This window comes from Myxine glutinosa, chromosome 12, assembly GCF_964187855.1.
Source record: "Myxine glutinosa chromosome 12, kmMyxGlut1.1, whole genome shotgun sequence".
Lineage (NCBI taxonomy): Eukaryota > Metazoa > Chordata > Myxini > Myxiniformes > Myxinidae > Myxine > Myxine glutinosa.
This window is the reverse complement of record NC_136272.1, coordinates 46885499-46909856: the sequence shown is the minus strand read 5'-3', so window position 1 is coordinate 46909856 and position 24358 is coordinate 46885499. Positions and strand designations below refer to the sequence as shown.

The 24358-nt window shown below is 46.0% G+C and overlaps 1 protein-coding gene across 2 annotated transcripts in view; it reads left to right on the top strand.

Moving 5' to 3' along the window:
* The window catches only part of PALS1 (protein associated with LIN7 1, MAGUK p55 family member), a 33110-nt gene that overhangs the window by 5485 nt on the left and 3267 nt on the right, over positions 1-24358 (top strand). For both annotated transcript variants that reach the window (XM_068132531.2, XM_068132530.2), the window contains exons 2-10: positions 9864-10009; positions 11936-12221; positions 12510-12718; positions 12926-13003; positions 13292-13468; positions 13584-13745; positions 13847-13924; positions 14207-14390; positions 24058-24129. In XM_068132531.2, coding sequence (XP_067988632.2) covers positions 9911-10009; positions 11936-12221; positions 12510-12718; positions 12926-13003; positions 13292-13468; positions 13584-13745; positions 13847-13924; positions 14207-14390; positions 24058-24129 — 1345 coding nt within the window. In that variant the 5' untranslated portion in view covers positions 9864-9910. The remainder of the gene's footprint in view (positions 1-9863; positions 10010-11935; positions 12222-12509; positions 12719-12925; positions 13004-13291; positions 13469-13583; positions 13746-13846; positions 13925-14206; positions 14391-24057; positions 24130-24358) is intronic.

Below are 24358 nucleotides of genomic sequence, written 5' to 3'. Positions count from 1 at the left end.
TGGGTTGTTTATAACTTCAATATTGAGGGCTCATATTCACCCGGCCATTGCTTCAAGTGTGATGTGCTGTATTGCCACTGACACCCATACGGCCAAATTGTGCCCTTTATTTGATTGATGCGTATTTAGCCTGGTGTTGGCTTAGCGGTTAGGGTGCCGGCTTGGGATCCTCGGATCCTGGGTTCGAATCCCGGTCGATCGCTGAATTAACACCAGGGGGGTTGACTCAGCCTGTCATCCTTCCGAGGTCGGCAAATTGAGTACCAGCTTGCTGGGATGAATGATCACGGTGTGTACCCCGGTTTAGAATAGGTACACCGTATCCCTGCGCATCATGAGGCGACCAAGGGTTGGCGTCAGGAAGGGCATCCGGCCATAAAAACATTGCCTCAAACAGGGAACCATGATTGTCATGGGGCCAGCAAGGCCAACCCCCGCTCTAGTGGGGAAAAATGGCCTTAAAACGATCATTCATTCATTCATTCATTTGATTGATGCGTAACCCCATTGCTCATGGTCACTAGCATTGTTTAATGCTTTTTTTTTTGGATAAAAATGGACGAACTTACACCATGGGTGGTGCATAGGCTAAGATCGCTGGTCTGCACACCTACCGGAAGTAAAAAATAAATATCGTAAACATAATTATCATGCCAGTGGCCGACTTCTGGTGACATTCGTGATCTATTTCTCCAAATTTGAAACATCCATATCCTGCACTCTTTCCAAAGCTCGAACAGAGAAAGCTTTGTTTACCCTTGACCTTACCCTCAACCATATCCAGCATGGTTGCAGCCTTTACCCCATCCATCCAGCGCATACAAGGTCTGCCTCTTCCTCTTTTTCCCTCAACCATATCCAGCATGGTTGACTTCTCCAGACTTTCATTTTCTGCATGTATGAAGTGTCCAACCAAAGTACGACAGTTTCTTTTTTGGCACTTATAATGTACTAGCGTGGATTGGCTTGCTACGGTCGCCTAACCACACGTCGCTGCAGAGGCAAGGGCTTGTTTTAACTGCGGATAATGACCTGACTGAATATGAATTGCTGTGTTGTCATGAGTTACACCAATCATTATGCAAACATTTCTTTTGGACAAATTTATTGGTGATATTATTTATTTGTAATCTAAAACGTTCCAAGTGGTGTAAAGCTCGAAATGGTCAAGGGTCCAAGTTGGTCTAATGGGTCTAAAGTGTATTGCAGGTCTTTGGGGTTTTAGGGTATTCGTGGTCTTTAATGGTCTTCATGTCTTTTGGGTCTTCGTGTCTTTTGGGTCTTCATGGTCTTTGGGGTATTCAGGGTCTTTGGGGGATTTTGGGTCTTTAAAGGTCCACAGACATGGAATCTCACTCAAAATGCATTTGATGTCATCCAAATGAGTCTTTTTATGGTGAATTCAAATATGGCATTGATTTTTTGTTATATTCACTCTGAAAGAAAACCGAACCAATTGGGAACGCCCCTAAAAATTCTGCCCCATACCTCAAAGCCGATGGCGTAATCCATGTGACGTCACCTCCAGAACGCAGCTTGCTCGCAAGCATGCTCCACGTGCATTTGCTTGATACAAATCAAACACTTATTTTAACTCCAATTTACATTCTGTTTCCGCTTTTAGTGAGAAGTAGGGGTCTGTGAAACCATTCATAAACTTTATTTGGTGCAAATCGGATAATTTTTAGCCGAGTTCCCTCAGACCGTGAGTTGTTTATATTTATATAATTCACACATAGTAATAGTTGAATATGTGCAGGCCGCTCCACGGAGCGACCTTGCGGGCTTATCAACGAGGCGAGGCGTGACACACATGTGTCTCAGCATACCTCAGATCAAGATCAAGCAAATCAAAAGTAGAGTACGTACAAATTACACGGAACGGATCGCGGGCCGAAGCATAGCGAATCGAGATGGCATGGACTTCGTTCTGGAGATGACGTCACCGGTCACGTGACCTGCGGTTCGCTGAACTCCACTTTTTTGAGGGGCGGGGCATAGCAAGTTGTGAAAAACACTACAAATGTTCAAAATATTGGTCTAATTATCCCATTGTTGATTTTAAAAAAGAAACATGGGTGATTTCTTCACTAGGAAGGTCAAGTTAATATATAAATAACCAGAAACTTTTGAATTACATGGGACCTTTAAGGGTCTTTGGGATATTTTGGGTCTGCAGGGTCTTTTGGCTGTGCAGGGTCTTTTGGCTGTGCAGAGTCTTTTGGCTGTGCAGAGTCTTTTGGCTGTGCAGAGTCTTTTGGCTGTGCAGAGTCTTTTGGCTGTGCAGAGTCTTTTGGCTGTGCAGAGTCTTTTGGCTGTGCAGAGTCTTTTGGCTGTGCAGAGTCTTTTGGCTGTGCAGAGTCTTTTGGCTGTGCAGAGTCTTTTGGCTGTGCAGAGTCTTTTGGCTGTGCAGAGTCTTTTGGCTGTGCAGAGTCTTTTGGCTGTGCAGAGTCTTTTGGCTGTGCAGAGTCTTTTGGCTGTGCAGAGTCTTTTGGCTGTGCAGAGTCTTTTGGCTGTGCAGGGTCTTTTGGCTGTGCAGGGTCTTTTGGCTGTGCAGGGTCTTTTGGCTGTGCAGGGTCTTTTGGCACTGCAGGGTCCTTTGGGACTGCAGGGTCTTTTGGGACTCTAGGATCTTTGAGGATGTTTTGGGTCTTAGGGGTATTTTGAGTTTTCTGGGTCTTTAAGGTCTTCGAGGTCTTTTGGGTCTTTGAGTTGTTTTAGGTTCTTCTGGATCTTTGGGGGGTCTTTAAGGTTCTTTTGAATCTTTATAGGTATTTGTGGTCTTAAGGGTCTTGCGGGGGGGGGGGGGGGGGTGGCCGGATGCCCTTCCTGACGCCAACCCTCTTAGTCGTCTCTTACGACACGCAGGGATACGGAGTACCTATTCTAATCCAGGGTACACACTGGGAAACGTTTAAAACATGGAAATTCTGGAGGGGGTGGGGGGGGGGGGGCATCACGGCTGTGGGGCCCCGTCAGCACCACACCACATTTGCCCGGTCAGCACCATGGCGGCCCGGTCAGCACCACACCACGTTTGCCCGGTCAGCACCACGGCGGCCCGGTCAGCACCACACCACGTTTGCCCAGTCAGCACCACACCACGTTTGCCCGGTCAGCACCACGGCGGCCCGGTCAGCACCACACCCTTGGAAAGGACTTCGATGCACGTCGGCCCGGTCGGCCCAGAGCCTGGCGCGAAGTCCAAGGACATCAGCACGTCATCCAAAAACAGCTACAGTTGGTGCGAACCACTCGGTCAATGGCGTGAACCAGGTCCCGACACGCCCTTGCTCACTTGGCCCCGATGAAGGCCTCGCTGGGTGTTCTCCAAACAGGGGCAAAATAGCCCAAGCCGCGCTGGATTTCGGCAGTGGAAGCCTTGCTCGCTCGGCCCCGATGAAGGCCTCGCTGGGTGTTCTCCAAACAGGGGCAGAATCGCCCAAGCCGCGCTGGATTTCGGCGGCGGAAAGCAGCCACGAAGCGACGATATTTGGTCGGGCTGCAATGCGAACACCACGGCGGCCCGGTCAGCACCACACCCTTGGAAAGGACTTCGATGCTGTGGAGAGATTGAAGCAAGCCTCCTTGCTCGAGCGGACCGGAAGCAACTCCTCCGAAGTATCTATCTATAATTCCAGTAATCTCGGTGTGTGTGTGTGTTTGTCTGTGACCGCTGTTTCTCGACAACCACGGGTCCGATATACTTGAAACTTGCCAGGTATATTGCTGGGGACCTGAGGATGTGCCTTTTCAAGGTTTCATATTAATCGGAGAAGTAGTTACCGAGCTATGTCCAAAAAACGATTCAACCAATCGGAGAGCAGCGAGCTATCACGTGTGCCGAACGTGGCGAACAGACTCTGCCTCGGACGGCGCATTTGAGAGCGTATTCATTTATTTCACGTTGGCAAACTATGTTGGCGCTATGTTGGCGTTAAACTATGTTTTAAAACTAATTAAAACTAATTTGCGATTCATCGTAACTGCGATATGCGACCTTCCGGACAGTCAAATGAGGACGTCACTTCCGGACTTACGGATAGTCATAGTGACGACGTACTGATGCTGAACGTGGCGAGCAGACGCTGCCTCGGACGGCACATTTGAGAGCGTATTCATTTATTTGACGTTGCAATCTGTGTTGATTGTTGTAAGGTACGATCGATTGTAGTACACGTTTATAATAACTCTGCCGATACAGGCCCGATTAACTGCAGCGCCATCCGAGCTGCGGCTTTTTTTTTTGGCAAGGAACGGGCACCCACGTACGGGCACGTCCTAGTATATACAACCGGAAGCAATATATTCCAACAGTACGTAATTAATAGACAGGATGCAACCGATGTTCAAACAGTACATAATCAAGAGATATAGTCATATGGCTTCACCGTCTCACTGCTTCAGCAACTGTGTTTTTCGGTTTTATATGTATTTGAAGATGTCTTGGTCACATACATATATACATACATACACTACCGGTCAAAAGTTTTAGAACACCTCAATTTTTCCAGTTTTTATTGAAATCTACGCAGTTTACTGTCTCGATGTACTCTGGAATTAAGCATAGAACAAATAAACAATTGGAGATAAAAAGAAATCATAGAATCATTTTGTTTAACAAAATTTAATTTAAAATTTTGACACGGCAAAGTAGCTACCTTTTGCAGATATAACCGCCGAACACACCCGTGGCATTCTTTCTACAAGGGAAATCAAATATTGTTCGGGAAGTTCTTCCCAACACTGTTGCAGAAGTTCCCACAAATGTGTTGCACTTGTAGGTTGCTTTGCTTTCACCCTTCTGTCCAGTTCATCCCAAACCAGCTCGATGGGGTTTAAGTCTGGAGACTGTGCTGGCCATTCCATTATTTGAAGCCTACCGTCTTGTTATTTTCCTCGAAGGTAGTTTTGACATAGCCTGGAGGTGTGTTGATGGTCATTATCTTGCTGTAGGGTGAACCCCTGACCAACTAGGTGTGCACCAGAGGGTAATACATGGCGCTGCAAAATGCTGTGGTCGCCCTTTTGGTCCAGGGTGCCAGTCACTCTGTGCAAGTCACCGACTCTGGATCCAGAAAAAGAGCCCCAGACCATCACGCTTCCTCCTCCATTTTTGACAGTTGGTGTCACACACTGAGGAACCATCCTTTCACCTACTCAACGGCATAAAAAAAACCTGCATGATGAACCAAAGATTTCAAATTTTGATTCATCGGTCCATAAGACCTTCTTCAAGTCTTCAGTAGTCCACTGGCGGTGCTTCATGGCCCAGGCAAGCCTCTTTTTCTTATTTTGCCATCTTAGCAATGGCTTTCTTACTGCCACTCGATCTGTCAAACCTGCAGCTCGAAGTCTTCTCTTCACAGTTGAAACTGAGACTTGCTTAGTTCGACCAGTGTTACGCTGTGCTTGAAGCTGTTGTCCTGTGAGCTGCCTATCACACAAGCTGTTGACTCTCAGAAACTTGTCTTCTGATTCTGTTGTGGCTTTGGGTCTGCCAGACATCTTCCTGTCAGAGTTTCCTCCAGTTTCCAATACACTACTTCCTGCAGTGCAATATTGTCCAAATAATGCTTCAGAGGGTGTAATAACAGTCTGTTCCAATACTGCGTTGATACAGACAGGGGGTTTGTAATCAAGTAATCAGCAGAGGTTTGGACACCTGTAGGAATTGTTTGCATCAACTTTCAAGGCTTAATTTACTTAAATTGCTGCAGAACAGCTGTAAGTTGTTAACCCATTACTTGTTCCCTGGAGAAGGCCTTTTTTTTACAATATAACTGTGCAATTTACATTATTTTCCCGTTTTTGCTAACCGAAACTTTTTTTTTTAACCTCGAGCAGTTTACTGCTTCCCTTTGTACCATTTCAGGTTATTCACTGGACTTGAATTGCTTAAATTTCAATAAAAACTGGAAAAATTGAGGTGTTCTAAAACTTTTGACCGGTAGTGTACATACATACATACATACATACATACATACATACATACATACATACATACATACATACATACATAACCATATTCGTTTGCTCCATTATAATAAGATGTAAATGAAAATGAATGATCGTTTTAAGGCCATTTACCCCGCTAGAGAAGGGGTTAGCCTTGCGGGCCCCATGACAATCATGGTTCCCTGTTTGAGGCAATGGTTTTATGGCCGGATGCCCTTCCTGACGCCAACCCTTGGTCACGCTCTTGGGATGCGCAGGGATACGGTGTACCTATTCTAAATCGGGGTACACACCGTGATCATTCATCTCAGCAAGCTGGTACTCAATTTGCCGACCTCGGAAGGATGACAGGCTGAGTCAACCCCCCCCCTGGCGTTAATTCAGCAATCGACCGGGATTCGAACCCAGGATCCTAGGATCCCAAGCCGGCACCCTAACCGCTAAGCCAACACCAGGCTCATTATAATAAGATGTAATGGTCTAATTTCTTCAAGCACCGATTTGTTTGTTCTTTTTGCAGTCCATGCAATTTTAAACACTAGTACACTCGCTCCCGACAGGCAGCAGGATAAGATATTTATACACGTTAACATGGCGTGTGTCCAAGGAGGAAAACCCCCTTGAGGAGAGGGGGGGGGGGGGGGGTGGGGGGGGATATTATTAGTATTAATATTGTTTTGTAATAACATTAATGTCATGCTCTTATCATTAGTGTTGTTACCCACACACACGAAGAGAAAAGTGGAGTTAAGCATTGGGTTCACGTCTGTCTTATCAGTTTATGATTGAGGAACAACTTATTTAAATCAAACTTTTTATTTTTAACACGAATCGGAACATTAATAGGGACAAGTTTCTCGTTTTACCGATCGTTGCCTCGGACTTCATCCCGACCGCACATGTGCAGAGAGGAGTGAGATAATATTTTTACCCTGCCTGCCTGGCAGTCAAAGTAGTAAATCATTCCAAACAGGAAACTTGCTATTTTTAAGGACTTCATAAAGGACACAAACAACAGGCACGAAGAAGTAATGTAACGTGTTGGAGAGTGATGATGTAATAGACACTGAATGCTTGGTGTTGGCTTAATATAACGGTTAACACCAGGTGTGTTGACTCAGCCTGTCATCCTTCCGAAGTCGGCAAAATGAGTACCAGCTTACTGGGGTAATAAGCCATATGAGCATCCTGCGTGGGAGTGGCGACCCATCCAGGATTGTACTCCTTAGTCGATGAAACTGCCTCGGCAGCTCCTATGTGCCTCACATTGCGTAAAAGGAATGGTTAATTGATAGACACTGATTAAAACCTGGAATTAATTTATTTATACACCTTCAGACCTCTTTGAACTTTTATTTAAATTGAATTACATACTTGAACACAAGCTAGAACACAGATCACCTTCATAAACTTCCAAGAACCATACTAGTTATATCCAATCTCAACTGTACACATGTATATTGTATGATATATATCCAGCATATATAACATGAGGGACTGAGGGTAGAGTATCGGGGTGAATAAGAAGCCCCCAACATGGCTGTTTGATGCCAATTGATGCTGCGTTCTATGGTGATCAACAATGCCTCCAATCTCTCAAATTGACACGTTGTATATACCTGAACACCGCGTGAGGTATCGTGTTCTATGAACTCTCTAGTTACTGTACTTTTGCTTTTCGAAGCGGCCTTGGAAAGACGGCACGATAAACTATCTATTCACCTAAAATGTATTTTGCCCAAAGCGGAAAACCCCCCCTTGGGGAGGGGGAGCAAATGAAATCACTTCAACCTCCATCATGTGACCTTGGTCTTCCTGTCAAGTTTGGTTGAGATTGGATAAGTAACGACCGAATGCATTGCAGTCGGACAGACTGACAGACGGACAGGCACCAAATTCCATATTTTAGTTTGATTAGTCCCCAACACCACATTTTGACATTGTTCGTCTTCTTCTTTTCTTTGTTTTTCACTATCCACGGATCACATCCATACATTAACCATTCGATACATTAACCATTCCATAAATTAACCATCAACTGGAAATACCAGAGCATTTACCAGTCTCCTCTTGGTTTGTTTTGGCACATTTTCGTGTTTCCAGATCTTTGTTCATCCTGTCATTTCTGTTCTCCTTAACGCTAACCGTCTATTAATTTCTCCTTTACAATCTCCGCTAACTTCAATCTTCGAACCCAGGAAGGTGAAACATTCCACCATGTGATCGTCTCACAATCTGAACATGTCGATCTTCTCGGTTGACACGATTTTAGTTTTTTTTCGGTTGAAATAAAGATAAGCTTTTTCATTTTCCTTTTCCCCTATTTGCAGCAGTTTCATGAAGGTGTCTTTACTTCTGCCAACAGAGTGGTATTTTCAGCATACATTGGGTTGTTGATACATCTTCCTCCAATCCTGACTCCAGCCTCCATGTCATCCAAGTTAGAATTTTCGTCAAAATTATTACAGACCACAAGTTAATCGGTCAGTTCGGTCCGATGATAATATTTAAACACTAGAGCTGGCAAAATTGTCGAGAGGTACGCACACTCGCCTTGAAGCTGTCTGGGTTTGAATCCCGACCCAGCTATAAACTGTCATCCGTGTTTCACAGGCAGTGATCCATCAATGTGTGTGCCGTCCGTCACGTGGATGTTGAACTGGTCGTGACCATCCTGTCTAACAATTATTTGGTGGACGTTAAAGATCCACGGTCGTCGGTCGATCTATCGCCAGCACCGTGAACAAATTACAAATTCCTGACCTTGGTCGAACATCAGGCCTAGCCAGGCGGTTCGTGAAAGACTTGGGTTAAGCTCCCCCTGGCCAATCTCATAGGAACGTATGGAATATGTGTTGCCTCCCCGAATGTAAATTTATTTTCCTTTACTTAAACTCTGTGCACATGTATCCTCCGCTCTTCAGTCCTCCTCTGCACTGTCCGAGTGAAAATAAAATCTTTAACCAGTGCCTTTGATTATCGGTTAAAAATATAATAATATTTTTCATCCTGTGAGCTGTCATAAAATATGTCCACCTGTATCATGCAAGGACAAGCCAACCTAAAAACAATGAGAAATGTCAACAATCGAGCTAGTGCGAGTTAAGACGCCACACTCATACCGACCGCACCTCTCCCTCAGGAGGGTATAACTTCACTCTCCGTAAACCCTCGTGTTTTGGGTTTTGCAGCTAGCTGGTTGTTATTTTGTAAGACCCTTTGTTTTATATTTGTGATTTAAAAAAAAAAAAGTTGGGAGGGAGAAGGGAGGAGTGTGGAGGGCGAATAGAGTTTGCTTTGTTCTTGTGCCCATACTATTCGTTATCTGTGCAGACTACGGACAGCCTGCAGCTGGTCTGAGATTGCCCAGTGTGTGGGAGCTGTCGCTGTAGGAATTCCACCGTGCGCGCCGGTCTTCTAGCACACCAAGGCCACGCTCTGATAAACCCCCACATTGTTCAGCCGCCCCCCAAAGTCTCTTCCACTTTACTGTTTTGAACATTTGGTTGGAGACTCACTTGTCTCATATTTTGTTTCAGCTCTTCTTTGAATTATTTAAAAACTTTGTACTTAATCGTTGGCACAACCCAGCAACTGAGCTTTAAAAATGGAAGCTTAATGATTACTGAGTACTCTGTTTATTGATGGATCTTGATGCTTCTTATTCCTACGTGGTAGAGGAGATGATTGACAATGTAATGCTCCTTTATCTAGCAATCCTCAACGAGGAACCTCCCAAGTGTTGTATGGGAAGGCCAGGTTTTTGTCCAGTTGTCCAATGCTGGGCCAGTGTGATGGAGCGCTTTTAAAGATAAAAACTGAAGTCTTGGGGTGCCTGATATTGCCCAGTTCCCTGCTCTGTACACCTCGTGTGAAAATAATTCTCCCTGATGATCTATCCACAGGAGCTGTGCTCTTTGGCATCTCGGGCACCCAGACCCGACGCAGCTTCATGGCGAGCCTGCAGGTGAGCCAGCCCTTCGACGGGGGCCTTGATGGTCAGAGCAGGAATTCCGGGCGCCATACCAGCTCCGAAGGTTCTGACTCGCAGGTGGGTTTGTGTGAAGCTTCTGATTGGCAGTTTGAGTAGTTAACCGAATGAACTCTCTCTTACCGGGTTAAAATCGTATCAAACTCAATTTAGACGTGCCCACTTTTTCTTTAATTCCTCCTCCCCCCCCCCCCCCCCCTTTACACAAGATTACCGAGTATCTTGCTGCATCTCTTCCTCTTTGTGGATAGGCTGGATGCTGTAGCATTTTGCCATCCATCAGTTCTGACTTTAGATGCCAACAGTTTCCTTGCAGGATTTTATCATACATGAATAGCTTGCTCGTCATTATAAATCATCAAATTTGACAAAAAGAGCATCATTATCCTTTAATATAGCATATTTGGTTTGCATTCAGAACTTTGAGTCTCACTTTGGCTACATTTTCTTCTGCGTGGCTGACCTTGACCTAATACATCAGCTCTTTTTTGATAAACTGGCGTTTGCATGCACAAAGCCACAATGAGATTTAAATGGAGCTGATTATTTAAATGGAACCAGTCCCTGGTGTTGGGCTAGCGGCTAGGGTGCCGGCTTAGGATCCTAGGATCCTGGGTTCGAATCTCGGTCGATCGCTGAATTAACACCAGGGGGGTTGACTCAGCCTGTCATCCTTCCGAGGTCGGCTAATTGAGTACCAGTTCACTGGTAATTCCCTGTTTGTCGTTAAAGGCGGCAAAAAGGGTTGGCGTCAGGAAGGGCATCCGGCCGTAAAACATTGCTTCAAAAAAGGGGACCGAAAAACGACAACAACCACGGTTCCCGAAAAAGGCCAACCCCCGCTTTGCGGGGAAAAATGGCCTCTAAAGGTGGGTTTTTTTTTTTTAAACATGCCATATTCATAAGATATTTTCTTCTTATCTTTGGGAACAAAACAACGCACAAATGATCAATTAAGATGCCGTTCAGAGTTTCCGTACCATTTGCAATGTTGGTGCAAGTAAGAATGTTCAAGAGGATGACGATGAGAGGGTGTTGAGAAATTAAAGAGAAGCAAAGAGTGGAGAACAAGTTGGGTGAGGTTGTGCCGAAGATGTTTCGGAACTTATGCGGGTGTTGTGTATCAACATTTACACTAAATCTTGACATCAATTATTTGCTTGCATTCTGCAGGCAGTGGTGATGGATGTAATTATTTCTATGGTATGCAGGTAGAAACTCATGAAAGAGCAAGATAACGAATTTGAGAGGTGGTTACATGATTGATAACACCATTATAGTGTGAAGAACATGCACACATGGGATGGGCTGACAGAATGGCCTAGAGATATGCACACTCACCTCCAAGATGTCTAGCCTGGATTTGAATCCCAACCCAGCTATAAACGATCGTCCCGGTGTTTCACAGGCAGGGTGATTCATCAATGTGTATGCCATCCCTCGGATGGATGTTAAACAGGTAATCCCGTCTGGCAGGATTCGTTGGTGGACATTAACGATCCCACAGTGTCCTTCAGGAAGAGTATTCGAGCTATTTCCGACACCATTAACAAACAACAAATTCCTGCTGTAACCAGCAGAGGGCACTCAATCATCAGCACAACCACACCTACAGATAATGATGCTGCCACCCAGTATTGTGCTGCATTCAAACAAAGAAGAAGAAGAAGAACACGTGGGACAAAAATCCTTGCAGATCTCAATAGGGCATAATATGTGGGTAGGTGGAGGCATTGAAGTAGGATGTAGAGTTGTCACCTTGAAGGACGTTGCAATGGAAGATGATTGAATGGATCTTGGGAGGGCATTCTTGTGGGAAGAAGACTGTAAACGTTCTATGCTAAGGACTGTACAGATACGATTGATTTATGTATGAATCAGAAAGTGTTGTCATGTGGATACTGTCGCTGTTTTGTGACTAGAATGCACTACGATTTTGATCTAGCATGGCCAGATAAGACTTCACCTGAATGGGCTTCCACGCAGGTCGTTAGGGAGGTTGCCGTGGACTGCCCATGGGAAGGGATGGTAACGTGGTCGTCGGCACGTGGTGGTGTGACGCGCTCATCGCAGCAGGCTGCAGCAGATGCCCGGCGCAGGCGGGAGCAGGAGCAGCGTGCACTGCGTGAACTGGAGCCCCGTGCCTCAGCGCGGCTTCGCCACCTGGCGCAGACCCTACCCAAGAGCGGCATCGACAACCCGGGATTTTATGGCGAGGAGAGCACGCCATCTGGAGAGCTCGGCGATGGCTGGAACACGGTCCAACTGCTAGGTTAGGTCCTGCCTTTTTCTGGCTGACATAATCTGCCTTTTCTTAGTCAATCTTCAAACCTTCATGACAAACTGAAATGGTAACCACCATTCTTCGCAGAACCTCAGGCTATTGAGTATGCTCTGATGGATTTGACACCCACACTATAGTTGAGGCATTTGATATATTAAGGGAATTGCAATACCGACTGGTAGCTTACTCGACATGTACTCTGATTTATCTTGATCCTCGCTTGTATATACAATCACCTTGTATAAATCATTGTACAATGAGGTAATGTGTTTACAGACCCCTCAGAGGTACGCCATTGCCTTGAGCAGCTCAGCGGCACACTGTATGATGAACAGAGCACACTCGATCTTGCGCTACTTTCCAATCTAATGCACTCGCCGACCTTTCTACGTTCCCTTGCCCTACACCGTGCGGTGGCAACCTACATGCAACGACCCAGCCCTCCATTCCCACGAAGCCCGAATGCCCTCCACCTTGCGCATGAGGTACCTTTCGTCCAAGATTGGGTTTGTTCGAAGGAGCTGTGGAGAAGTGGGGAGAGGAGGGAATGAATCTGTAAAGCAGCTGTAGCTTTGTATAAATTAACAAATTCCATCGTTGTTCTTTATGTAGTCAAAATATTGCCTTCGATAGTGAGCCTTACAGGTGAATGATGTAATTTATAAGTTGCTGTCTTTCTTGCTGCTTTCAAGATTCAGAACCACCTAAACAACTCTGGGCAAAAGGAGGGACTTGAACTCTGCTCGTTGCTCTCCAGCAGCGATTTCCAGGTTAAAGACTTGTGCCTTTGTTACATTTCACACACCATTTTTAACTTTGAGCTGTTTGGCTCCAAACTTGATTTTTAACTTTGATTTGATTTGATTTTCTGTTGGACATTCGCTGTTCATACGGACTACAGAATCGAGGAAGGGCCATAATCAGAAAAGATGATACACCCTCGGCCTGTGGATGGAATTTGGTTTGGGTACCATTTAAAGAGTTGCTCTTTGTGCAAGCTACCATGACTGTGGAAAAGTGATGTTACAAATGGGTGAGCATTGCTTTTGGTTTGTCAGGCTTTGTTGTCTGCACATGACATTGTCGCTCGGCGTGAAATGGCTCCCGAGGTTCATCCTCCCCACGAGGATGCTCCAGACCGGCAACCACAGCAAGAACAACAGCCGACATCACCAATCGATGGAGAACCTGGGCCCAGGATTGTTTATGTACAGAAGGCTCGTGACATACCACTGGTGAGGGCCTTCAAGAGGAAGTGCATGACAGTGATCTGTTTTGTATTTCACTTCGATCACTTGCATAGTTCAGTTGCGATGGCCTCGTCCTTTGATGTGGTTTGTCCTGTTTCAGGGTGCGACGGTAAGAAATGATGGTGAGGCGGTGGTGGTGAGTCGGATTGTGCGTGGCGGAACGGCCCAGAAGAACCAGCTGCTGCACGAAGGTGACGAGATCTTGGAGATCGATGGAATCCCAATGCGAGGCCGTGATGTCAACGAGGTTTCAGACCTCCTGGTAGGCTTATCGTAAAGTCCTATATCCATTGCCTATCTTCCTGCATATATAATTCACTTGTTTGGAAATGCTGCTCCTTGCTGGACTGTTGATCTACCCAGGCTGATATGCAGGGGACATTGACGTTCTTGGTGAAAGCCAGCCATCTCTCCAGAAATGTACATCATAAGGAAAGTGTGGTAAGCATTAATGAGGGTTATATTTATAACAGAGCTCTTCAGTACCGAATTGCCTTGCTGGAAGTGAGGTTTTCGTTTTTCATTTATTTTGCCTCACAGAATTGTCTTCATCTTTGCTGATTAATTAAATTCAATTGTGCAAGGCGGCTGGTTGCTCAGCAGTACAACACATGCATTACTGAAGTTGTGTTGAAGATGTTCTTGTAGAGAATTTATACTTGGGGTCGGGACATCATGGCTGTTTGGTTTAGTTGAAGAACGTCATGTCATTATCACCGACAGATGCATGTGAAGGCGCTCTTCGATTATGACCCGTTGGATGACCCATATATCCCGTGCAGAGAACTTGGTTTATCCTTCCAGAAAGGGGATATCCTTCACGTAATTTCCCAAGAGGATGCCAACTGGTGGCAGGCATTACGTGAGGGTGAAGAAGAGAACCAGCCTCTTGCAGGCCTCATCCCAGGTGAGGACTGGTTTTACATGTCACCTCCTTTACATTTTCCCACTTGACCTCCAAGTTTACTTTAGCCTGAGTAGTTAAGTGTAGCTCGCATGTTGGTAAGCTTTCCTCCTTCCAACGTCCTCCATTTAACTCTTTCCTTTTGATTATCTTGAGTAACGTAATTTTTGTTCTCCAGTTGCAAATTTCAATGGTTCTGCACATCCACATAATGTCGTCCTTGGTAGGGCAGTTATAGCTATTACCATATTGCTGTCATTGTGTACTGTACCTGGTTCTGGAGTATTTCTTCTTTCCTCCAAAGCTGGAATTCAAGTTTTGTACTGTGATATGAAGACTACCATATTTTTGGCGTACAAGTCGATATATATATATTTTTTCCCACAAAGTCCGGGCCTCAAATTGTACTCAGAATTGACTTCTCTGTGGTTTAACACATTGAATTGCATAAATTTAACAAGACAAAGTCTAACAGCGGCGTAGCTGGGCTTGTAAAATATTTTACACCACAAACACATATGATTAGCTTTTTAAACAGTCGCTAATGCTGTTTATAACATTGAACAAAGAAATTTGGAGAAATCCCGACATCCCTGAGGTAAGCTTTACTTGCAGAACTGAGCGAAGATCTACTGTAATCTAGATTATATCCCACAAGAGTTGGGTGAATAACATAACCCTCCTGCTGCTGCCAAAGTGGCGTTTTTCATAGCGGCCTTTTGAAACCCACCAATTAAGGTTTTGTTTTGAAAACCACCAATGAACCCCGCTTTTCCTGCTTTGGGAGATCTCGCGAGGTCTTTGTCGGCGAGGTCACGTCTTTTCGAAGCTGTCCATGCCCTCACGCTTTCGAAGGTAAGAAATTTTTCACAATTGTGTTTTTGTCGAAACTGTATTTATCTTTCGGTGTGTACCTATAGTGTGTCCTTAGTAAGATTATCCTTAGTAAGATAATTATCGGTGTTAATTTTTCATACCTGTATACAAAATTGTCGGTTAATTCGTGTCGCGTCTTTTGAGGCCTAGTAGGCTACCGTGTCCTACCTTGAGGCTTTGTTTTTCTCTCAGCGGTCCGTCGATTGTGCTGCAATTACTTTCGTTCTCTGTTTTTGTCCCAGTCTTTCACCCCATACTTCCTTGTTTAAAATCTCAACTCCAAAAAAAATAAAAAAATAAAAAAAATCTTTCCTTCTCTGTTCTTATTCGTTGTTCTTATTCGTTTATTCCGGTGCCTCGGGCGAGTGAAGCGTACTTCGAGCTCTCCACGGCATCGAAGTTTAAGTGTTTTCCCATTCTTGTCTTTGTCAAATTTCCACTGGTTATTTTGCTGTGTACGTGTTATTGTGTTTCTGGTTGGTATTGGTTTGTAATTCGTACAAACTTGTGTGTAGTTAATCGTTTTCTGGGTCGTAACTTGGGGAACTTGGGGCTTCCCTCCCTCCGTCGGTGTTTTGTCGATTTGGGTTCTTTCCTTCGCTGTATTGCTTGTTTATTTTATTTTATTTTCTCCCCCTCACCTCACCTCCCTAGACAAAGAATTCTATATTGATTCTTTCTCTCCTCCCGGACATGTTGCTTGTTCGCTCTCCTCCTCGTCTCGACTTGTGCCCCGCCCCCTGCATCTCGTTTTTCTTCCGCCTCTGCTCCTTCTTTCTCAAATCCACGTTCTCGCTTGGAGACTTTTCCCAGATTGTTTTTCATGGTTCTGTTTGGATATTGTTGGAATATGTTTAAACAGCAACCGTGATGCTGACGCCGCCCCCCCCCCCCCCGAATTTCCATGTTTTAAACGTTTCCCAGTGTGTACCCTGGTCAGAATAGGTACACCGTATCCCTGCGTGTCGTAAGACGACTAAGAGGGTTGGCGTCAGGAAGGGCATCCGGCCATAAAAACATTGCCTCAAAAAGAGAACCATGACAATTACAACTACATATGGGCAGGGTGCAGCCCGAAGTGGAGATCGGTTTCTGAGGTTTGGGACATGGAATGTAGGGACAATGACAGGGAGATCAGGAGAAGTGGTGGAAGTATTGGTCAGAAGAAGAGTGGACATATGTTGTGTGCAAGAGACGAGATGGAAGGGAAGTGGTGTGAGAATGGTGAAGGGTAGGCAGGGACAGAAATACAAGTTTGTGTGGCAAGGGTGCCCGGAGGGCGTGAATGGTGTTGGTGTCCTGTTTTCTGAGGAGTTTGTAGACAGTGTGGTGAGTGTGACTAGAGTGAGTGATAGGTTGATGATGGTGAAAATGATGATTGGAAAGCTCTTGGTGAACGTCATCTCGGGATATGCTCCGCAGGTTGGTCGAAGCAATGAAGAGAAGGACAAGTTCTGGTGTGCGATAGAGAAGCTGATGGAAAATGTGAAAGATGAGGAAGTTGTTGTGGTGGGAGGAGACCTGAATGGACATGTGGGAAGGAGTATGGATGGTTTTGAGGGAGTTCATGGGGGTTACGGATATGGTGTGAGAAATGGAGAAGGTGAAAGGATTTTGGAGTTTGCTGATGGAGCTGATTTGTTGATTTGTAATACTCAGTTCCAGAAAGAGGATAATAAGCATGTTACATACACGTCAGGTGGGTCGACGACAACCGTTGACTACCTGATGGTGCATAGGCGAGATAGGGGGCACCTCCGGGACACAAAGGTGATCCCGGGGGAGGAGGCTGTTTCACAGCACCACTTGGTTGTCTGCGACATAAGGGTGAAAGGTGTGAGGAGAGCGTGGCGGGTGAATTACCAACCAAGAATGAAGGTGTGGAGGTTGAAAGAGGTGACAGTAAGGGAGGCATTAATAGAGAGGCTGAGTAGGGTAGAGGATGATGTGGTTGAGCTTGAAAGTGGTTGGATGTCAATGAAAGCTAGTCTGTTGGGAGCCGTTGGTGAGGTATGTGGATGGACAAAAGGACCACCGAGGCACTCGGAAACATGGTGGTGGGATGATGAAGTTGGAAAGAGGATTGACGAGAAGAGGAAGAAGTTCAAGGAGTGGCAGAAGGCGAAGGGTACGGGAGCAGAAACAGCAGAGCATGAAAGTTATAAGGCAGCCAGGAAGGCTGCAAAGAAAGAGGTAGCAAAGGCGCAGGAGGCATGTAGGAAAATGTTCGGAGAATGCTTGGATTCGGAAGAGGGTCAGAAAGCAGTATTCAGGATTGCAAAGCACATAGCGAAAGAGAGGTGTGATGTGATGGGGTTGCTTGAAGGATGAAGTGGGACAAATCGTTGTCGACCCAGATGGAATTAAAGGAAGATCGAAAAGATGTATGGAAATGCTGTTGAATACAGAGAATGAATGGGATGGCAACATAGAGAGTAACCCAGTTTTAGGACCGGCAGAGAAGATAACTGAGAAGGAAGTTGAGGAAGCGATAAAAGCGATGAAGAGTGGAAAAGCGGGATGGCCGACGGGAGTTGTGGGAGATATGTTGAAGGCAGCAGGAAGTTGGGGTGTGAAGCGAATGACAGAGATCTGTAACCTGGTGGTGAAAGAAGGCCGCATTCCAGTGGCTTGGGAACTGAGTACCCTTGTCCCTCTATACAAGGGGAAAGGTGACCCTCTGGAATGTGGCTCGTACCGAGCGATAAAGTTATTGGAGCATGGAATGAAGGTATTGGAAAGGGTGTTGGAGAGGAGGATAAGGAAGAAAGTGAAGATCGACGAAATGCAGTTTGGATTTATGCCAGGAAGAGGAACGACAGATGCGCTTTTCATTGTGAGGCAGTTGCAGGAGAAGTACATGGAGAAGAAGAAGAAGTTGTTTTTTGGGTTTGTTGATCTGGAGAAAGCATTCGATAGGGTTCCACGCAAAGTATTGACATGGGCATTGAGGAAGTTAGGAGTGGAGGAATGGTTGATCAGAGTGGTGATGGCAATGTACAAAAGAGCGTGCACAGCTGTAAGGACGAAGGACGGGAACAGTGGTGAGTTTGAGTTGAAGGTGGGAGTGCATCAGGGGTCGGTACTAAGCCCACTACTATTTGTAGCTGTGATGGAGGTGCTGGCTCAGAACGTAAAGGAGGGTTTACCGTGGGAGTTGTTGTATGCAGATAATCTGGTGTTGATTGCGGAAAGTATGGATGGACTGAAGGAAAAGATGAACAAGTGGAAGGAATGTATGGAGAACAAAGGTCTGAAGGTGAATATCGGAAAGACGAAGGTGATGGCATGTGGTGAGGTGGAAAGAACTGGGAAGTGGCCGTGTGCTGTGTGCAGGAAGGGTGTCGGTGTGAACTCAATTCAATGTACAATGTGCGCTGAGTGGGTTCATCAAAAATGTAGTGGTCTGAGAGGGTCATTTACCAGTGTGGCAGCTACATTCAAATGTAAGGTGTGCACAGAGGGAGCTGCAGATGGAGGAAATGTTGAGTTGGATCTTGGAGACGGCGTGAAGCTGGAAGGTGTGAAAACATTTTGCTATCTCGGAGACATGCTGAATGGAGAAGGTGGTGGATCAGACTCGGCAACGGTTGCTCGAGTGAGATGTGCATGGAAGAAGTTTCGGGAACTGAGTGGCGTGCTGATGAGGAGGAGAGTGTCGCTGAAGCTGAAGGGAAAGGTGTATGCTGCATGTGTGAGAAGTGTTATGATTTATGGGAGCGAGACATGGGTAATGAACGTAGAGCAGCAACGAAGGCTGGAAAGGGTGGAAATGCGAATGGTTCGATGGATGTGTGGAGTATCGTTGAGAGAGGGGAAGACAAATGATGAATTGTGAAAGATGATGGGAATATTGCCTGTGATTGATGCTGTGAAGAGGAACAGGTTGAGATGGTTTGGTCATGTGTTGAGGAAGGATGCAAGTGACTGGTTGAGAAGAGTGATGGAAATTAATGTAGAAGGAAGTAGAGGACGGGGAAGACCGAGAAAGACTTGGCTAAATATGGTGGAAGAAGAAATGCGGGCAAGGGGGTTAACAAGGAGAGATGCAGAAAATAGGGCAAAATGGAGAAGATTGTCATGGGGACCGCAAGGCTAACCCCCGCTCTAGCAGGGAAAATGGCCTTAAAATGCATGTTGTTGTTGTTGTTGTTGTTCGTTTATTCGTTGTTCTTATTTGTTCGTTCGTTCTTCGATCACATGTTTCACCCCCATTTCCATTTGCCATTTCCCCAGATAGTTTTCACTGCTCAATATATAAATGTTTATCCTTTCCCCTGAAGTACTGTATTCTGTCGTATATTATAACACCTTTTTATTCTTCTTCTATAAAAGGTTGCTTTCGACATGCTCACCAAATCTATTCATTCCAAAAAAAAATTCCATCTCTTACAGTTCCTCTTTTCTACATTCCCGAAACTCTCCTGCACTCCACCCCTCCTCCAGCGTCCTCGAACGTATTTTTGACTCGGTCACAAGAAACTCATTTTGCAATAAATGTTTGTTTTCCATTAATCGTACACTTTCTAAAATCCAATCTCATCCCTCCCCTCCAAATCTTCCCCATCACCCCTCCCCTCCAAAACTTCCCCATCACCCATCACTTTCAAATCTTCCCCCTTGCCCCTCCCCTCCAAATCCTTCCCATCACCCATCCCTTTCAAATCTCCCCCCTTGCCCCTTCCTTCCTAAACTCCCCCCACACCCCTCCCCTCCGAGACTCTCCCTCGCCCCTCCCCTCCTGGACTCCCCTCTCACCCCTCCTCCTCAAAGCGTCCTCCCTGCTTCTTCCCCCTTCCAACTTTCACCTTCATCTCCCCCAACCTTCTGCCTCGCTCTTCCCCCTCCTCAAATATCACCTCACTGTGCCTCACCCAATCACCATCAAACCTTTTGTCCACCCCACCCTTCCCTTTCTCCAAGCTATTCTGCTGAAATCTCTGACACACCTTCAACAGCTCTCCCTACCTCTTCCTCCTCTTCCACATCTTAGCCTACTTACCTTACCCCCCCCTCCCCCCCCCCCCCGTTCTGTATCCGATGCTCCACCTTCCTCTTCATTAACGGTATGGACCTCAAACATCCGGGGCCTTCGCTCAAACTTGACTGATCTCTCCATACAGGTTGCTTCTGACAAACCAGACGTGATCTGCTTAACAGAAACTTTCCTCCTTCATGATGTCTCTGATTCCTTGGTATCTCTCCCAGGTTACTCCCTCCTCCAGTATGATTGACCTGAGCCTTGTCCTGGAGGTGGGGTTGCTATCTTTATAAAAAAAAACTCTCTTCCTCACTCGCCCTGCACTGCCCTCTCTCCACCTCACCCCCAGGAATACCTCTGGCTACGGCTTCCCCTTCGCTCCCACCTTTTGTTCATATGTGTGTTGTACCGTCCACCAAACCGTGATGACTCCATATACATCTCGCTGTCTGATAATATGGACCAACTTCAATCTACCCATCCCAACTCTCTCTTCCTCATATGTGGTGATTTCGATTGTCACCATGCCAGTTGGCTGGGTGTGGGTACCTCTCTCACCAGCCATGGCTCCTCAGCAAAGGACTTCTACGATTCACTGGGACTGACACAATCTGTCAATTTCCCGACCCGGATCTCAGTCAACGGAGCATCTTCTCTTCTGGACTTGGTTACGACTAACTTCCCTGAAAATGTCTGCTGCTCTTCTTCTGCTCCAATCGGCTCATCTGATCATGTGCTTGTTAAAGTGGACATATCTCTGACCATTCTCAGAGAGCCTCCTCAGCGTCGACGAGTCTGGCATTTCACTCAGGCCAACTGGCACGGTCTGCAAGCAGCCATCAATCATCTGGACTGGTCTCCCATCTTTACTGCCTCTGACATCAATTCTTCCAAAGCAAACTGCTCTCTCTCATGCACAGATTTATCCCATCTCGTCTTCAGTTGTCTTACCCTTCCTCCCGTCCATGGTACACGGAATCTTGTGGTGAGGATGTTGCCCAGAAACAACTTGCCTTCGTCTCCTGGAAAGCAAATCCAACGGAAGGAAATCTCATTTCCTTTCACAAAGCCCGAAACAAGTGTGTGTCCACCCTCAGGAGAGCCAGGAAACAATATCTCTCCATGCTCAAGACCGAACTCTCTTATCTGTCTTCCTCTTCCATATCCTGGTGGCGTCTGGTCAAATCTTTTTCTGGTGTTTGTTCCCCCTCCATCCCCTCCCTCACCTCAAACGGCTACACAGCTGACTCTGCACGTGAAAAAGCTGAATGCCTCAACTCTGTGTTTGCCTCTAAATCTTGTGTCCCAAACCCATCCCTCTGTACCCAGTTGTACCCAGCTGCTCCTGGACTGTGTGTCCTTTCCTCCTAACAAGGTGGAAAAGTTTGTCAACCCTTGACTCTGATTCTGCAACTGGACCTGACGGCATCAGCCCACGGGTCCTAAAATCCTGTTCTTCCGCTCTTTCACTCCCTCTCTCTGTTCTCTTCGCCCTCTCTTTTGCTCAAGGTCATCTGCCATCTGCTTGGAAATCAGCCAACATCACCACCTTGCACAAAAAAGGTGCAAAAACAGATCCTAGCAACTACAGACCAATCAGCCTTCTCCCAATTATCAGCAAAGTCATGGAATCCATCATTGCTTCGGATATGAAATCTTTCCTCTTCTCCAATGGCTTGATCTCTGATCATCAATTTGGTTTCAGACCAGGTCACTCTACTCTGGACATGCTGCTTCTGCTTTCTCAACAATGGATGGAGGTGCTCAATGCCAAACAGGAAATTAGAGCTGTCTCCCTTGACATATCACGTGCCTTCGCTACGGTCTGGCACTCCGCTCTGCTCACCAAACTCTCCTACTTTGGTATCCATGGAAATCTCCACGCATGGCTGGCGGGACTTCCTCTCTAGTCGTCGTCAACGTGTGACCCTGAATGGGTTTCTCTCATCTCCTCTTCCTGTTCAGGCTGGAGTTCCCCAAGGCAGTGTTCTGGGCCCTGTGCTTTTTCTGGTCTTCATCAATGATCACTCTGACTCTCTTGAAAATCCTCTCTATCTCTTTGCTGATGACTCTACTCTCTGTCGCTTCATTCCTCATCCCTCAGATCGGCAGTCTGCAGCCTCCTCACTCTCTGCAGACCTCGACAAAATCACAGACTGGGCAAACAAGTTGAACATGTCTTTCAATCCTGACAAATCTCACACTCTTACGATGTCTCTCCGAAAAGACCGACTGGAAAACCCTCCCATCCACTTTCTGAATAATCCTCTCCAAGAAGTTCTGTCACTCAAGCTTTTGGGTCTCACTATCTGCCATGATTTTTCCTGGGAAAACCACATTTCAAATCTGGCCTCCAAAGCCAGTCGCCGACTGGGCATCCTCCGTCGTGCGAAGTCATTCCTTGGCACACCTGCGCTCCTCAACACATACAAGGCTTTCATCCGCAGCTCAATGGAATACTGCTCTCCCCTCTGGGCTGGTGCTCCTGCCTCACACCTAGCTCGTCTTCACACTGTTGAAACTAAAGCGTTCAGAATCATTGGAATCTCCCGCGATGAAGCGAACTCCGAGGGCCTTTCACTCACTCACAGCAGGCAGGTTGATGGTCTTTCTGTCTTCTACCGGCCTGGCCCCCCCAGCCCTGTCTGTGCTCTGTCTCCAAAATACTCCTACACGTCGCACAAGATCTGCCAGCAACCCTCTTCTCGTGACACTGCCAAAACCAAGACTCTCTGCTCAACTTCACTCTTTCATTCCTCTTTTCTCCTGCCTCTGGAACAAACTCCCTCACTCTCTTCAATCCCACTCCTGCCTCCAGGTCTTTAAAACAGCTGATAACCACCATCTCTTGTCTTCCCCCATCCAAAACCTTGATATTTTCTAACCCCGTTAATTCACCCCAGATCCATTTTTCTGAAATACCGACTTCTTTCCTGGAAGTCGTAGCTGTGTCTGTGTTTTATTTATTTTTTTACCTCTCCCACCCACCACCTTCCCACGCCTCCCCCCCCCCCCCCAAGCCCTCTCCCTCCTACAGATCTCCCGATGTCCCTGCTCTCCATCTTGTTCTCCCGCTCCCTTTATCATATGTTTTATGTGTCGGTTTGTCTTTTTGTGATCAATGTTAGCTCTTACACAAGCCTCGATCTTGTATACAAAAAAAAAAAAAAAAAAGGATGCGGACACCTCTTCCAATTAGTAGATTCAGATATTTCAGCCACACCCATTGCTGACAGGTATATATAATCAAGCACACAGCCATGCAATCTTCATAGACAAACATTGGCAGTAGAATGGGCCGTACTGAAGAGCTGATTGACTTTCAACATGGCACGGCCATCGGATGCCACATCTTGTCTCCCGCTCCCTTTATTTTGTCTTGTGTCAGTTTGTTTGTTTTTGTCATTAATGTTGTCTCTTACACGAGCCTTGATCTTGTATACAAAAAAAAAAAAAAAAAAAAAAAAAAAACGGATGTAACGGACCCTTGGCTTCACATTTGCACCAGGTCAAACCACAGATAAAACATGTTTTTGCCAGCTCGGCACAGAGAAGCAGTTCTGCCCAGCAACTGAGAGATTGCCCTCAGCCAACTATATCCAAACGAGCATATCTCCTTTGACCCGGCTCAACTATATTACATAATGAATTTACCCAACATGCTTTTCGGCCATGGCTGTCTCTGATTGGTCCAGAAATGACAATTATTCATTTTTACCCTGACATGTATGCTCAGCACTTATGGAACTATTTGCATAGAAACTGGATAAGTGCAACAGTACACGACCTATTATTCCACTGTTGTATTGGCAGGAAAGAGTTTCCAGCAGCAGCGAGAGGTGATGAAACTCTCATTGGAGGATGATGAGGGGACAGAGAAATCAGGTTTGTATTCACCTTGCTAAATGTAGTGTTGGCACCACCATTCCTACTGCCACAAGTGATCACAGTCCTTCATGAGTTGTGGTTACTGACTCTTTGGTTTAAACGTTGGTAAGAGAGGCCTAGAATTACCCTTAACAACACCAATGTTTGCAATCGCATGTCCTCCACACATGTAAATTTGAACCTTTGGACCACATTTGCTCTATTCTGCATGGCTGTTGTCAATGCA